The sequence below is a fragment of the Phytophthora cinnamomi genome, assembly GCF_018691715.1.
Source record: "Phytophthora cinnamomi strain GKB4 chromosome Unknown Contig19, whole genome shotgun sequence".
Taxonomy (NCBI): Eukaryota; Oomycota; class Peronosporomycetes; order Peronosporales; family Peronosporaceae; genus Phytophthora; species Phytophthora cinnamomi.
In genome coordinates this window covers 816537-831624 of record NW_027150952.1, presented here as the reverse complement: position 1 = coordinate 831624, position 15088 = coordinate 816537, and the positions used below count along the sequence as shown (strand labels likewise).

The window sequence follows — 15088 nt, the reverse complement described above, 5'->3', positions numbered from 1 at the left end:
GCCGCCGAGGACCACGTCGACGGTGCTACATGCACTTACCATGACACATGTGTTGTATTTTCCTCATGTGTTCGGCGATCGAAGATTTACTTGACACAAATGATGACTTCAATGTGATCTACCGCTGGACCGGACTGCGCAAATTCAAGTTTGCATCCTGTAGGTGCAATGGGTAACAGTCTATTTGTATGAGTAGCTAGATTCCTACATGTCCTGGCAGTGCTGAAGGTTTTCTCGCTTCCATAGCAGGCTCCAAACAAAAATGAATCATTCTCACATTTACTCTCAAGTCCACAAGTCTCCTCCACTCTCCAACCTCAACTACCCTACCAGCTCACCAACCTTCGCCTCTCCTCACTCTGACAAGTTTGCACTCGGCCGGCTGAGCCTCGAGGAGTGCAACAACATGCCGCAAGGTACTGCATCAACGGCGGCATCACATAATCAACATGACATGTATTGTCATAATCGAGAGCCATTAGTGCTGCGAGCCGGAGCGTGCTGCCCTAGAGGGCGTGCCCTCGTTGCGGGGCAGATCGAAGTAGGATAGGACGAAAACCTGCGTGTCTAAAATTTAGACAATTTAATGAACTCAGTTCGCAACTTGCCCGCAGTTACAGCGTCGCAAAGGAGGGGATCACGCAGAATCTCCTTACGTCAGCTCAGGATCATCTATCTATACACACCCAGGCCTCTCAAAATAAGGCAGTGTGTGAAGAGAAAATGCAGAATGCCTCATCCTATTTTGCAAAAATGCCTAATTCCGGACTCGCAGTCTATTCGCGTCGCTGCCTGTTCATTCCACCTTTCGGCACTCTACATCTCCTAGCACGAATGGGGAAGGCAAAAGGGTCAAGGCGGTGGATTAAGTAGGGTGCACGTGGAGACCAACAGACCGCATCACAGGTTAAAGGCAACGGTGCAAATTGCAGTGTCAACACTGCCCTTCCAGGCAATCGAGACTGTTGCGTATTGCTTCTTCGAGTGTGACCCCGTCCAGGGGTTATGGCGGAAGCTATGGGAGCCATGGGCTCCAGCTTTTCGATGCTCCCTGGGGTGGAGGCTGTTGATTTTTAAGTCCTTAAGGACTTTAGATACAGTACATAGTGGGCAGGCAGGTGCAAGTCACCATCGCGTTCTTGGATCCGTCTTGAGATTTGGCTGCGCAGAAAACGGAGTTCTGGGCGATTTTGTCACCTTGACCAGTTCGACATGTGTCTGACGCTTCCCGTCTCGAAGCATTGTCAGCGAGTCTCGCACCGCAATCGACCAACCAAAGCACCCCGTGGGTGAGCGCAGCCTACCTTGTTCTTGCCCATTTTGCAATTCGCTCTACATCACTCGGAGCTGAATCTCCAGCCGAGTCCAGCGCCAGCCATGCGCTTCTTGTCCGTCGCACTTCTGCTCTTGATCGCCACGGTCCTGCTGACAAACGGTGACGCAGTCGCGAGGAAGCTTGAATCAACCTCAGGCGATCTCGTTTCTGGGGCTGAATACCAAGAGCCCGCTGTGTTGAGACTCCTCCGAGATGACGACTCTGAAGAGCGAGCCCTCCCCGTCCCCGCTCCCAGTGTTGCCTTGTTCACGAAATGGGTGAAATCGCTGGGGTCCAAGATCACAGACAACGTCCAGGCTCGGTATTGGCTCTGGAGGAAAAGATCCGCGGATGACATTTTCAAGCGACTGAAGCTCGACGGCGGACTGGATACGCTGTTCAGCAACCCAAAGCTCAAGACGTTGAACACGTACATCGCTCTTCTCAATAAGAAGAACCCCGACAAGACGGTGTCGTTGGCTGGGTTAATCTCCAAGTCCTACGGCGATTTGGCTCTGGCGAGGAAGATCGAGTACGCGCTGAATGACCCGAGCCAAAAGAGGATGGCGGCCATGCTGGCGTTTCAGCAGAGGCAGAACTGGAAGGCTGCTGGGAAGACCTCGGACGAGGTCTTCAAAATGCTGCAGCTCGACAAAGCCGGCTATGACCTGTTCCAGACCCCGCAGCTGAATTCGTGGTACAACTACGTGGTAATGGCAAACAAGAACGACGCCAACTCGGTGATGATCGCGACATTGACAGCCCGCTACGGTGATGATGGTCTCGCGGCGATTTTCCTTGCTGGGGCGAAGCCCCGAGTCAGGCGTATGCGGTGGGTTTCCATGAAGCTGGAGACTGCCATGGGCCAGGAGTGGGTGCGAAAGGGATTAACCAGCGACGACTTGTTCAAGCTGCTGAAGCTCGACGAAGATGTGGACAAGGTTCTCACCAATCCGGCCTTGGTTACCTGGGTCGGCTACTTGGGTCGGTATAACGCTAAGAACCCTGAAAAGCAAACGACGATGATTGGGACGTTTACGAAGTTTTACGGTGATGAAGCGCTGACCAAGGCGCTGGAGGCTGCGAAGAAGGTGCCTGACACGGAGAAGATGGCGACACGATTGCAAGAGGCACAATTTAAGCAGTGGCTGGACGCGAAGTCGACGGATGATGTGTTCAAACTACTAAAGCTGGACGATGGGGTGGATAAGCTCCTCACCAACCCGAGTTTGACGACCTGGATCAGCTACGCGAAGCTGTTCAATGCGCAGAATCCTGGAAAGGGCACGACGATGATCAAAACGTTCACGAAGTTCTACGGCGACGAAGAGCTGGCCAAGATGCTAGAGGCTGCGAAGAAGGTGCCTAGCACCGAGAAGGTGGCAAAGCAGTTCCAGGATGCGCAATTTAGGCAGTGGCTCCGGGATGGTGTGCAGCCGCCTCAGATCTGGAAAATGCTGAACATGGAGAAGGCTACGTGGATGACGAACCCAAACGCGGAGATTTGGCGCGGATACAAAGCATTCTACAAAGCAAACAAACCAAAAGTCAATGCCTAGCGCGTATAAATACTACTAGTAATTGGTATAGGTCCGCGCAGTGATTGGAAAAGATAGTTTGTTGGATTATGTGTCATTGCGATCTTGCATCGCAGTGAAGCGATATGATGTTGCAATCTAGGTCTCTAATGCAATTTACACGCAATATTTAGTGTCAGAATTGAAGTTTTTGGGTACTAACTGCGATGATGGTAATAACTTGGCCATACCGTCAAAATTCCAACGGGTCTGACCAGCGTCCAACCCGAACCGGTACTTTGTGTACCAAAACACTGGTACAGAGTGGATTGCGACGGCTGGTGGGGCGACAAAGAAATCCCCCTTCAGACGACAACGGCGGCGAAGACGGCAGCCGTGACGGGCAACGACCCCGTGGCGGTGAAAGACAAGGAGGGCGGCGATAGCAAGGCAACAGCGACGAGGGTGGAGGCCACGGAGGCGGCGCGACAGCGGCTTGTCGTCCGCGGCCACATGGCGTTGCCAAGTGTCCTGGCCGGTGAAGCCCGACGTCTACTGTATCGGTAGTGCTTCCGTGTGAGCGCCACTCGCTCGGAGGAGAAGGGCATTTGCGGGATACTGGCGCTCGTCATGGTGATGCCTACCATGCCGTGCCTACCGTGATGCAGCTGCTGGTCTTCAAGCCCGCAACGAGCGTTGATGCCCGACGAGGCAATTGTGAGGAGGTGCTGGCGACGCGTCGGGCAAGAGAAGATGGCTATAGCATGTAGCGCCACGGCTTCGCGCGATACGATGAAGACGCAAATATTATGCTGAAGATGGCGCAGGTTGCACCGATCCTAGCGTGGACGCGAGATGCTGGTAAATATTATGCTCAATTAACTGGTGAATTCCTTTTCTAACTTCATGGTTGTGGCAGTGTTATTTGTAATATAGTAGCTATCAAGTGCAAGTCAATATACGAAGAACTTCATTGCAGACTGTGGTGTTGTGGAATACTTTAAGCTGGTGTCCCTTGATGAGCGAAGTGTGTTATGCTATAAGGGTGCTTTAACTTTGTCTGTGGCAGTATGTTATGTTGTGTACTGTAGTTTCAGGTTAACCTCGCGCGGGCTTCAGTCGAATGAATGCTGGTAGAGCTGCAGGTGGCGTAGGATCGACTACATCGCCACGCTCAGCACGCTCGTGGAGCTGTGCGATATGACTGTCCAGCTTTCCAAGTTTCTGCATCTGCCGGAGCGCCTTCAGGCTGCGACCGCTGAGGAGCCGTGTGCCTTCAAGAAGGCAAGAGTGTTCTGAGCAGACTGTTGCTCGGTTACTGCGTCCGTCACCCCATCGCACGCCGTTTCAGATGATGTTGTACCATTGGTAAGGATATATAGCTGCGCTTCTACTGCTAACATCATCTCGTCGAGTCGTTTGTTTTGTAGAATCAAGACATCTATCTGCTCGGACTGGCGTTTGAGGAGGTCCATTAGCGCAGGCGAAGGCTTCTCTTTGTTGTCAGCCATGACAGGTACAGCAGCGGGAGGGGCTTGGAAGACCCGGCTGTAGTGGGCCTACTATGGCTCACTACATTAGCTTACACGTCGCGCTACGTGTATGAGGAAGCGTAGGAGTTTATTAATAATTTGAATTAATTATACTTGAGTCCACAAGTATAATATAACTCAAATAAAACACCAAATAGGTAGTTTAAGGTAAAATGAGAACTGTATTGTTTGTAAATTGATCTTCCTCCTAAATATGCTAAAAACTGTTTATCATCTATGAAAGGGGTTGGCAGCGGCTGGCTGTCAGAGCCCCGCTAATATGCATGTCTCTGATTGGTAGAAAGATGCTGCTTTCTACCAATAGGATCTTTGGGTAGGTGTGGACCACTAATTGTGGTGGCCCACTTCAATGTATCCATTGGTGTGACTTACACCAAGGTGAGGAAGTATCTAAAACCTTTAACAGATATTTATCTGCTAAACCATAAGTGACAAATGTTATGCACAAGTGACAGTTGTCACTTGTGATCGTTGTCATGCACAAGTGACTGTTGTCACTTGTGTGTGTAACCCCGTTACACCATCCCCCCGTTAAGCTTAGACGTGTTGGTCTCGACACGTCAATTAATATTGACTGCTTGTCAATTGTTTGTGCTGGGGATTTCCATACTCATCCGCAATGAGCACGATCAAGCTGAAGACCACCATTGCAACAGAGAGTAATCTCTCTGTTGCTGAGTACCATGCGCGGTAGGGCGAGGTGCGCCGCTACCACGGGAACAGACAACACAGTGTCTGTGTACGATTCTGCGATGTCGACCGCGCTTGTGCGTCGACATCTCTAAGCGAAATTCTGTTGCTTACCGTGATCGGGTAAGCAAGCGCCAATGCACTTCGAGTCCTTCTCGAAATGAGGCAAGTATTAGCAACTCCACGCTGTTGCGGTGGAGGCTGGTGTCCGTGCGTCGTGCGCACTGTCCGTCCAGGTGGCGGTGCGTATTAGCAATCGCGACCACAACAGGTATACTATATGTATACCTGAAAGCTTCATGGTCTCCGTGCTAATTATCTAGCACGCGAGTCGTCAGGCGTTGTAGATTACTACAGCGCTCGCACTACCTTCTTGCTGGTAGTGCGTGTTGGGTTTCGTACTCCTTCACCATGTCCGGAACGTCTTCCATCAGGACGTTCCGTGGTTCCCACGTGTCGTGTTGGGGAGGGAAACCTCCCCAGCGAATGCGAAAACAATCCGGGCCTCGGATTGTTTTCCTATGATCAACAATTCGCTGGACGATCCAGCGAATTTCTCCGCGTGCGTCTCGCAGCGGTGGCGGAGGTGGTGGAAACACGCCCCGATGGTCAACGCCGTGTTGACCTTCATCTCGTGTTGCTCCACGACCAAGTGACGGTCGTGGAGTACCTTCAGAGTGCATAGGTTGACGCTGTGTACCTTCGTGTCCCGGCTGTGGCGGTCTCCCAGACCGCCTTGAACGTGCCGGTCGGGCTGTAGACCCGACTGTATTAACTGCTCCAGCGCGACTACGCGTTGGAAAGGAGGGTTTCCCCTGCCGAGTCTGTCTCTTCGGGTCAGACGAGCCACTTGGCTCGTGCTGGAGGTATGGCTTTAACCGCCCGACATAAAATGTCGGGTGCAGCCGCATGCTAGATGGTATGTCTAGCGTGTATGCGTTACCGTGGCGTGCCATCACCGTGAATGGCCCGATGAAGCGCGGAGCAAGCTTGCTTGCTCCGAAATCCGAAACTGCATGTTTGGGCAGGTTTTGAGTAGATAACAAAACCAATAAATTCACGTTGAATTCATTTGTGTTGCCCCTGCCAATATTATCGGCGTTCAGCTTCTGTTTATCCACAGAAGCTGCAATCGTGTCCTGGACAAACCGAATTACGGCTTGTCTTTTATTGATAAAGTCAATCGCATCCGAGCTGAACTCGTTCAGCTCGCTCTCCGCAAGAGGCCCGGCCTCTGCGTGGTTCTCCGCGGAGTCTGCGCCCTGCGCAGACCCGTGGTCCTTGTTCCTTGTGGAGTCTGTGCTCTGCACAGACTCGTTTTCCTTGTTCTGGGGGTCAGCGTGTATGCCCGGTTGATGCATGCACCGAGTTGTTGATGGCGAATTCCGCCATGAACAAACACTCGCTCCAGTTTTGGAACGAGTGAGCGTAGCTCTTCAAAATGTCGACGAGCACGCGATTCACGCGCTCGGTTTGACCGTCCGTCTGCGGATGATGCGCAGTCGACATGGAAAGCTGGCTCCCAAGAAGTGTAAACACTTCTTGCCACAGGTGCGCTGTGAAGCGCGGGTCTCTGTCCGACACGATGTCGGTCGGCATGCCATGGTGTTTGAACACCATGTCGACGAACAGACGGGCCGTCTGCATCGCGGTCACTACTAGCGGCACCGCAGCAAGATGTACCATCTTGCTGAAGCGGTCGACGAAGACCACAACACCGGTATTCCCTCCGCTGTCCGGGGGAAGACCAAAGATGAAGTCCAATGACATGGACTTCCAACACTCCGACGGAGTCGGTAGTGATTGTAACGGAGCTTGCGCAAACGGCGCAGGCTTTACGCGTTGGCACACCTCGCAAGCACGGACGTACTTGCGCACCCACTTGTACTGGTGGTGTGGCGAAGTGGCTCCGCGAAATTTGCAGATCGCGGGGTTCCTCTTGCACACGGCGCCCGAACTGCCGACTAACGGTGGGGGTACTCCGATCTTCCGTGAAGTTGCTGATCCTCACCTTGTGTACCCGTCGGTGGGCTGGATCGCTCTTCGGGTGATCTCGGAAGACGCGCTTGCGGCCGAGACTTGGACTGTCTGAAGGACAGCGGGAACTTGTGGCAGCAGCGGGGATATTTCTACGCGCTGCGCCAGTATGGGTTCGAGTCGTTGATTTTGGGTTACCTGGATCGAGACTCGTAGGCCGCTGTTGATCTTGGCCTGGGGTTGCCTTGTGGTCGGTGTGTGACCTTGTCTTGCCTTTCCTTGCTTGCCGCTTCCTCTAGCGATGGGTTGAAACGAGGGTTGACGGACGCTGGGTCAAGAAATCCTGGCGTCCGGGGTGACTCGATCTTGGAGGCGTCGCTGACTTGGCTTGACGTCGGGTGGGCCAAAGTATATCCCGTGCCCGGTAGCGCGAAGACCACTTGTGATGAAGAAGGAAAAATCAACTCTGTTTAATGTGTTACCATGTCCTAGTACTGGCCATGTTTGTTCTCCTACACCACTAATCTTGGCGCGTTATTACTGGCTCCTTGGACCTCGCTGACTCTCTGTACGGTGTTTGCGTCATCAGTGGGACTGAGATTCAGTGTCTATCTTCAAGATCAGCGTCATCCCTGTTAAGATCGATATCGTCGATCCTGATCAAATGTGCCGGGTATTGGGCCGCCGGCTTCCATGACACCTCTCTTGTGACCTTGACACTCTTCCGAGGTATTACATCCCTTGCCCTTGATCGATGGGTTGAGATCGCGGTATAATTTAATTCCCGCTCCACCACAATCGTCCCCTGCACGAGAGAACACCGCACAACGGTATTGGCACGCTCCAACGTCTCTCAGTTGCAGTATCTTCTCCCATTCGCGCGCTTCGTGTCCTTGCTGGCGATGGATCGGCGGCCAGCGCACTCCAGATCGAGGTATTCCAGATCAAGGCTCCGGGGATCAACCTCCGTCGTCTTCCGCAGATCGCGTGCCTCCTTCCAGCTCCAGATCATCGTCGACAGGCTTGGGCTTGCTTGTGGTGGCAGCTGCTGTGGGCTCCGAGGCTACTGGCGGCACTTCCGACGAGCACCCGTCACTGGAAGACCCGCCATCATGTCCTGTATGCGCCCAGGCTGCTTGCGCACCGACCGTGCATGTAGATCGACCCCCTCTTGATCTCGCTGAAATCCGCACCTCCGTCCAAGCTATCCAAGCTTCGATCCGGCGCGTGGAAGACGCCGTGGCACGAGACGCGCTATCCCGCGAACTTCAGGATGAACACGCCGATCTCCAGCGTGCCCACACGACCTCGCTTCGTCACTCAGCCGAGCTGCACCGCCGCCTTGATTCAGCAGAAGCCAGCGCCCATTCATTCATTCGGTTTTGCCAAGATCGCCATGACGCGCTGATTCAAGAGCTCGAGTTGGCGAACTCGTTATTGGTTTCGCGCACGGCGGATGTAGACGCCCTTGGTAAGCAGATTGAACACGTGGACAAGCGCCGGGGTGAGCTGGAGCAGCGGCAATCCGAATCTGATGATACCATCCAGCACCTGCGCGACCATGTTCGTGATCTTGAGGCCCAGATCACGGCAGTGACGAATCACCCCGACATAGGTCCGGTCCCACCTCCAGCTCTGGCGCGCCGACTGCAGGCCCAAGATCGAGAGCTGCAAGACCTTGCTACCGCCCTCACCACGGCGCGGCAACGTTGTCAGGCACTCGAGGAGTCCGAGATCGCCTTAGTCGAGGCTGCCACCAGGCTTCGATCACAAACCGAGTCTCGCAGCCGCCGAGTATCTCGCCCTCGGGAGGAGAGGGACAGTCTTCAAGATGGACTGACGGATGCTTTACGCCAGCGTGATCGGGCGGAGGACATGCGCAAGATGGAGTCCGAGCGGGTGCTCAGGCGACGGGCTGATCTGCAGGCGCAAGGTTCGTTTTCGCCCCGCGATACATTGATCTATCTCGGCACTCATGCTCACCCTGATCTTCCTGTTGTCTTCGTCTTCAGAGGCGCATGTCACCTCAATGAGGGCTTCTATTGCTCGACTGGAGCAGCAGATGGCGCAGTGGCGTAGTACCAGCATTGAAAACGGGCGACTTCGAGATGTCGCGCAACAGGAGGCCGACCTACATCGCCAAGATCGCGATGCCGCGGTCCAGGATCGTGACGCTGCCACCCAAGATCGCAATGCCGTTGTCGCCGACTACCATTCGCTCCAGACCGACTACCTCGATGCCTATAACCGCTTCTCAGCTGTGGCGGCTGTCATGGGCATGGATGCTGGTCTCCCGGACCCCTCCTCATTCACACATCATGATTTGCACACGCACATTGGGAGGGCCCGAAAAATTCCACGCACAGGTGCGTCCCCCGCGGCACTTCGAAATGTGTCCACTTCACGATCTCGATCGCCTACGCGGAAGACATCTACCAGCGTCAGATCTCCTACAGGAGCTAATCTCGACGCTGCAAGTGATGGCGTCGTCATCGAAGTCGCGGGACTTGCGAGTCGAAGGCCCGAAGATCGGCACTGTTCGGGATCGAGCCAGGATGAAGAGATCGAGGTCACGGACGAATTCTCCGATGATGTAATACCGGAGATCGAGGACGAGAGAAGCATCGCCCGCGACGAGCAGCAGGACCCGGACACCGTCGGCCCGGGGAGTGTCAGAGAGGAGGAAGATCCTGACGAAGAGGTTGATGATGAAGTTTTGGCCGCCTTGTCTCGCTCCCGCTCCTCCGACCGTCGCCGTAGCTCATCGTCCTCTGGCCCGGGGTCTGCCAGCCAACCTATCGATGTGGGCGGCGCTGGTAGAACGCCTGACAGTCCTTCGGGCAGCTCCTCGGGCAATTTCGGCAGCGCTGATCCCGGCGATGACGTACCTCCTGCTTCTGCTCCTGGCGAGACCGTAGGTGGACCTGGCGCAGCGAGACAACCAGCCCCCAGGCAAGATCAAGCGGCAGAGTTTGGTGTAGGTGCCGAGCGTGATCTTACGGAGGCTACTCGCGAGATCGGTGGAGTTGATGATGCGACCTTACCACCCACTATGGTGCCCCGAAGATTGTGGATTCCGGGGTTTCGTCGGGAGCGACTGTTCCGCGCATCAGACGTTACCCCCTGGGATGTTGATCTCGTGAGTCACCTGCATGTGGCCCAGATCGACCTCCGTGTTTTGAATACGCTTTTGGTGAACGTTTCCGAGTGGCTATTTCCAGAGATCGATCCTGAGTCTCGTCCTTCCCCACGTACATACGAACCACTGATAACTGGAGCAACTGTGACCGCGCTGATGGATACTCCTTCCCCACCGTGGGCGGACCTGGACAACAACGAGGCTCCATTGACTTTCATCCCCCATCTCTTTGGTCGACCGCTGCCTCCTGATTTCGCTCAAGCATATCTGGAGCTTGAAGAACGGCATCTGCAGTCATATTGGGAATCGACACACTTCCTGCCGATCACGGACACAATGTGCGAGACTGATTCGATCTTGGCAGCTTATCACGAGCAGCGGCGTCAGAGGCGAAGCAGGGCGGGTGCTGCCTGGCGCAGATTTCTCTTGAAACATGTCATACCAGCTTTGCGACAGCGCCAGTGTGATCTCGACATTCTGCTCGATCCCTTCTTTTTGCATTTCCCGAAGTCGCGCGTCCCGAAGCACTGGTTCCCGCAATTTGCTGATGGGGTGTCAACGCTCGCTGACGCGCTCAAGATCGTAGATCTCGTCGAACCATGGCGACTCCAATACCGGCAGTGCCCGCAGAATCATCCAGCCATGAGAATCGCCCGTCTTCGTGACAAGTTCCTCGACCCTCGACCCTCAGGGCACTGCTGTCGTCGACCTCTAATTAACAATCTCCATTCCACTAGTCCGATGCGATCGACTTGCGTTCTTCCCCATAGTAATACACATATTCTTTGCATCAACTTCATTCTTAGGCGACCGTAGTCGCCACGTCGCTCTTAGGTGACACCCAGATTGACCATATACAAACATGCACATACACCACCGGTCCAACTGACTTGCAGCCCTCCTACAAGCCATTCATCCCAACTACATTCGCGCAATGACCAACTCATCCGCGATTTCACGCCTAGTGATCTTGATGTGACTGCATAACCTCGAATCGATGCCGGTTGGCCTGCCCTCGCAGGTAGTCATGTAGTAATGCTCCGCAATTCAAATCAGCTTCATCAACCCAGGTAGGTTCGTCATACCCTTTCCAGTACACCAAAAATTCTCTCAACGTGCGTTCATAGCGGGTCCGCCGCCCAGATCGCATATCGGTTATACGCTCCACCTCATATTCGTCGTCAGCCAAAACAGCATCCCAGCTATCTTCCGGGAGTAATCCTTCGTCAAAATCGAGTCGATCTTGGTCTTCAATCGTGAGGCGAACACTTGGGCGGTCTGGGAAGCTGCGGACCGGCTTTAGTTTGCCGACATGCACAATGGGAAACAGCCGATACTCGGTTCCGGCAATCTCGAGACGCACAGCGTAGGTGTTGATCACTTCGGCCACCCTGAATGGCCCATACCACATGTGTGCCAACTTGCGCGCGTAACCATCCTTGACTCTGTCGAGATACAGCCACACCTGCATACCGGCTTTGATTTCATGGGGACGAACTGACTCATTATGTCTATCTGCGCGACTTTGAATCGCGGCACGTATGCGCCCATTGACTTCTTCTCCGGCCTGTTGATAGTGCCGCTGGACGTGATATCGCCAACGGCGCGGCTCACAGTCTCGTCGGCGTGTTGACCCAAGGGGAATCATCGCTTCCAACGTGGTCCGTGGGTCCCACCCATGCACCAAATAAAAGGGTGTATCGCCGCGTATTCGATCTTGAGCCGTATTGAGCGCGAACTTCAACCGCTCCGCATATTCATCCCAGTCTCGTTGATTGACATCGGAGACGTACATCTTTACAGATCGAGTTAACGTCTGTACCATACGCTCAGCTGTACCATTCGCTTGTGACCGGTAGGCCATCGTCGCACGTTGCTTCTGACCGACGACCTTGTTGAACGATCTGAAAAAATCCGCCATGAACCCAGGCTCTCTGTCGTGACGTATGGCTTCGCTAGCGCCAAATCGACGAAACACACATTCTTCGTAACTCTCAGCGATGGTTTGAGCGGTTCGAGACGCACTTGCGTTGGCTATCGCTTAGCCGGTGAAAAGATCGATCCAGATCAACAATTCTGTGTTGCCTTTGTAAGACTTAGGCAAGGACGGAATATGATCCATGCCAATAATCTGGAGTGGGTAAATGACCTGTAGATTGTCAGGTGACTCTCCTTCCATGGTTGGTCTGCCTTTTCCCGTTTCGCAATCCACACACTGACCAACATAACGTTGCACACTCTTGTAGAGCCCTCGCCCTGATACGCTGGTACGTCCTTCCAATGCCTTGATGTCCACCTTCGAGACTCACATGATAATGGTGAAGGCAGTCTTCCTGCAAGGTTTCGGGGATCACCAATTTGGTCACGAGATCGCGATCTTCGGAGGACTGCTTAGATGGGGGGCAATAGAATAATAATCCGGCCTCGTCTACTTCATAGTCTTCTGCGATCTTGCCGCATGGCTTGGCGTCCGTTGCGGAGAGCTCCTGCACGTCCCCAGCGAGATACTTCTTCAGATCGACGATCCATTTTTCTTCGTCCTGTGCTCGGCATATCCGATCTATTCGCATTCGTTGCACCAGTGGCTCCTGCAATGCTTCTGGGTTTCGTCGTCGTCGTGATCGCGTTATAGCCGTGACCATGACTACCGACGCCTGAGATCGCGGGACTAACAGTTCGTTGAGTCGATTGAGCGTCACCAACTCGCTGCGTTCAAATTCTGAAGTAACCACATCACCCCCTTCTCGTTGTAAGGCTGCGCTCACCAGTAGATCTGCACTCTGATTCCAATCTCGCATCATATCCAGGAATTCGTGATTAGGCCAAGATCGTAGTCGCTCCATGGCCGTTTGGCGTAATTTCTTTAAGGCCGGGGCTTTGCGTTCGATCTCTCCTCGCATCTGCCTGATAACCGGATTGGAATCGCAGCAGATTATCAGTCGTCCCCGGTCTACATGTAGATCGGCCAGCAGATCGAAACATAGGAGCAGGCCGTGATATTCTGCCTCATTCACCGTAAGATCAGTCTTATATTCCGAGGCGGCTGAGATTACTTGCCACCCGGGCAGGCTCCACACAATCGCGCTGAAGCCTCCGCCGTTGCGTTTCACCCGAGCCGATCCATCGAAACTAACCACTAACAGTTCCTCGTCCGTTTCCACTATGGGTGGGGTCATCGAGATGATTTGTCGAGGCTGCTTCCTGGGTGCTATCGAGGTCAGGATCGAATCGGCTTCCTCTCGGGGCGTGATGCTTGCAGCCATCACACCCAAAATCTCATCTTCGCCTTTTGTACATTACACAATCTCCAACGTCCAGCTCGAAAGCAATGCCGCCCATCTACCTAACCGACCTTGCAACCCTGCAGAATTCATCAGCCACGCCAACGTCGAGTGACGTGTCAACACCTTGATCGATCTTGTCACGAGTTGTGCGTAGCAAATATCCAACATTCTGAGCAGTGCCAACACTTCCTTATCCACAATACCGTAGTTAATCTCGTTTACCTTGAGCGTGCGGCTGGTGAAGGTCACTGGGTAATAAATGCCATCATGTTCTTGCACCAATGCAGCCGAGATCGCCCACTTGCTAGCATACACTATCACCACCGGTTCTCGATCGGGATCGAAATGTCGCAGGATGGGTGCGTTGATGATCTTGCTCTTCAGTACCGCGAATGCTTCGGTTGCTCGGACCCACTTATCTTGCTCCTCGTCATCGCACCCTGTCGGGTTGACCGCGGTATTGATCTGAGACACCTTACTCGCTTCGAAAAAGTCAGCCTCCCGGAGTTCGTACAAGATTGACGCGTAGATCGCGAAATCTTCGATGAACCTGCTATAGTAGTTGAGGCTACCCAGGAATGATTGCATCGATCTCAGAGTCGTTGGGAAGGGCAAGCCAGCAAGGGACGACAAGTCTTTAGGCTGAGCCTCCATCCCTTTCGCAGAGACCTTATGTCCCAGGTAATCAACTTTCCTCAACCCCCAAAAGCTCTTCGCCACACTAATAGACATATTCCACTCCTCACAGGCATCCAGAAGTTTGTCCACTCGGTTACACAGTACATCCCACGACCCTGCCGTGACCAAGATATCGTCGATATAAGATTGACGACCTAGTACTGAGGTCTTCTTCCCCACGTCGGGTTCACCTTCGCGAAAAAGATCTGCCGGGTTGGGTTGGTCCTGATCTCCAGAGTCTTGGGTTTGTTGATCTTGGCCGTTTATGATCTTCAAAAATCCATACAGCGCGTTATCAAGTAGTCGCTGATAGATTTGAGGTTCATTCTTCAATCCAAAGGGTATTCGGCTCCATTCGAACAGTCCAAATGGTGTGATAAATGCTGATATCGCACGGGCTCGATCTGTCATAGATACGACCCAGAACCCGCTTGCCATATCCAGTGAGCAATACCATAGTACTTTGTCGAGATCGTCGAGATCGTCGAGTAGGTCATTGATCAATGGCATGGGATAGACCATCAGGCGTGTCAAGCTGTTGACCACGCGATAATCGATGCAAAGTCTGATGTCGATCCCATTCTTCTTGATTATCACCACAATAGGTGATGCCCATGGCGAAGTAGAATGCTTGATGATCTTGGCTGACAAAAGACCCTTGATCAATTGAAAGAGCTTCTCACGAAACTGCGGTGCGACTTTCCTGACCCGTTGAGCGATAGGCTTGGCGTTCCCCACATCTATGTCGCAGATCGCCCCTTTTGCGGCTGGTGGTAAGGCGTTGCCTTTGCCTATCAGTAAATGCCGCCGGCGCCAGATGATGCTCCGTAGCTGGTCGATCTCTTCCTGAGTGTTGACTCTTGAGTCTCCCACTTGAAGATCTTCAATCTTGACATCTTCTGTTGTGGGTGCGACTTCCGGAAGTACCGCTAGGT

The 15088-nt window shown here is 53.4% G+C and overlaps 1 protein-coding gene across 1 annotated transcript; it reads left to right on the top strand.

The window, feature by feature from the left end:
* Positions 1-1377: 1377 nt before the first annotated feature.
* On the top strand, positions 1378-2874 carry IUM83_13074 (putative secreted RxLR effector protein; the record flags this gene model as incomplete). Its single annotated transcript, XM_067937732.1, has 1 exon — positions 1378-2874. One exon carries the CDS (start codon positions 1378-1380, stop codon positions 2872-2874), a length of 1497 nt encoding a protein of 498 aa, XP_067795689.1.
* Positions 2875-15088: the final 12214 nt, after the last annotated feature.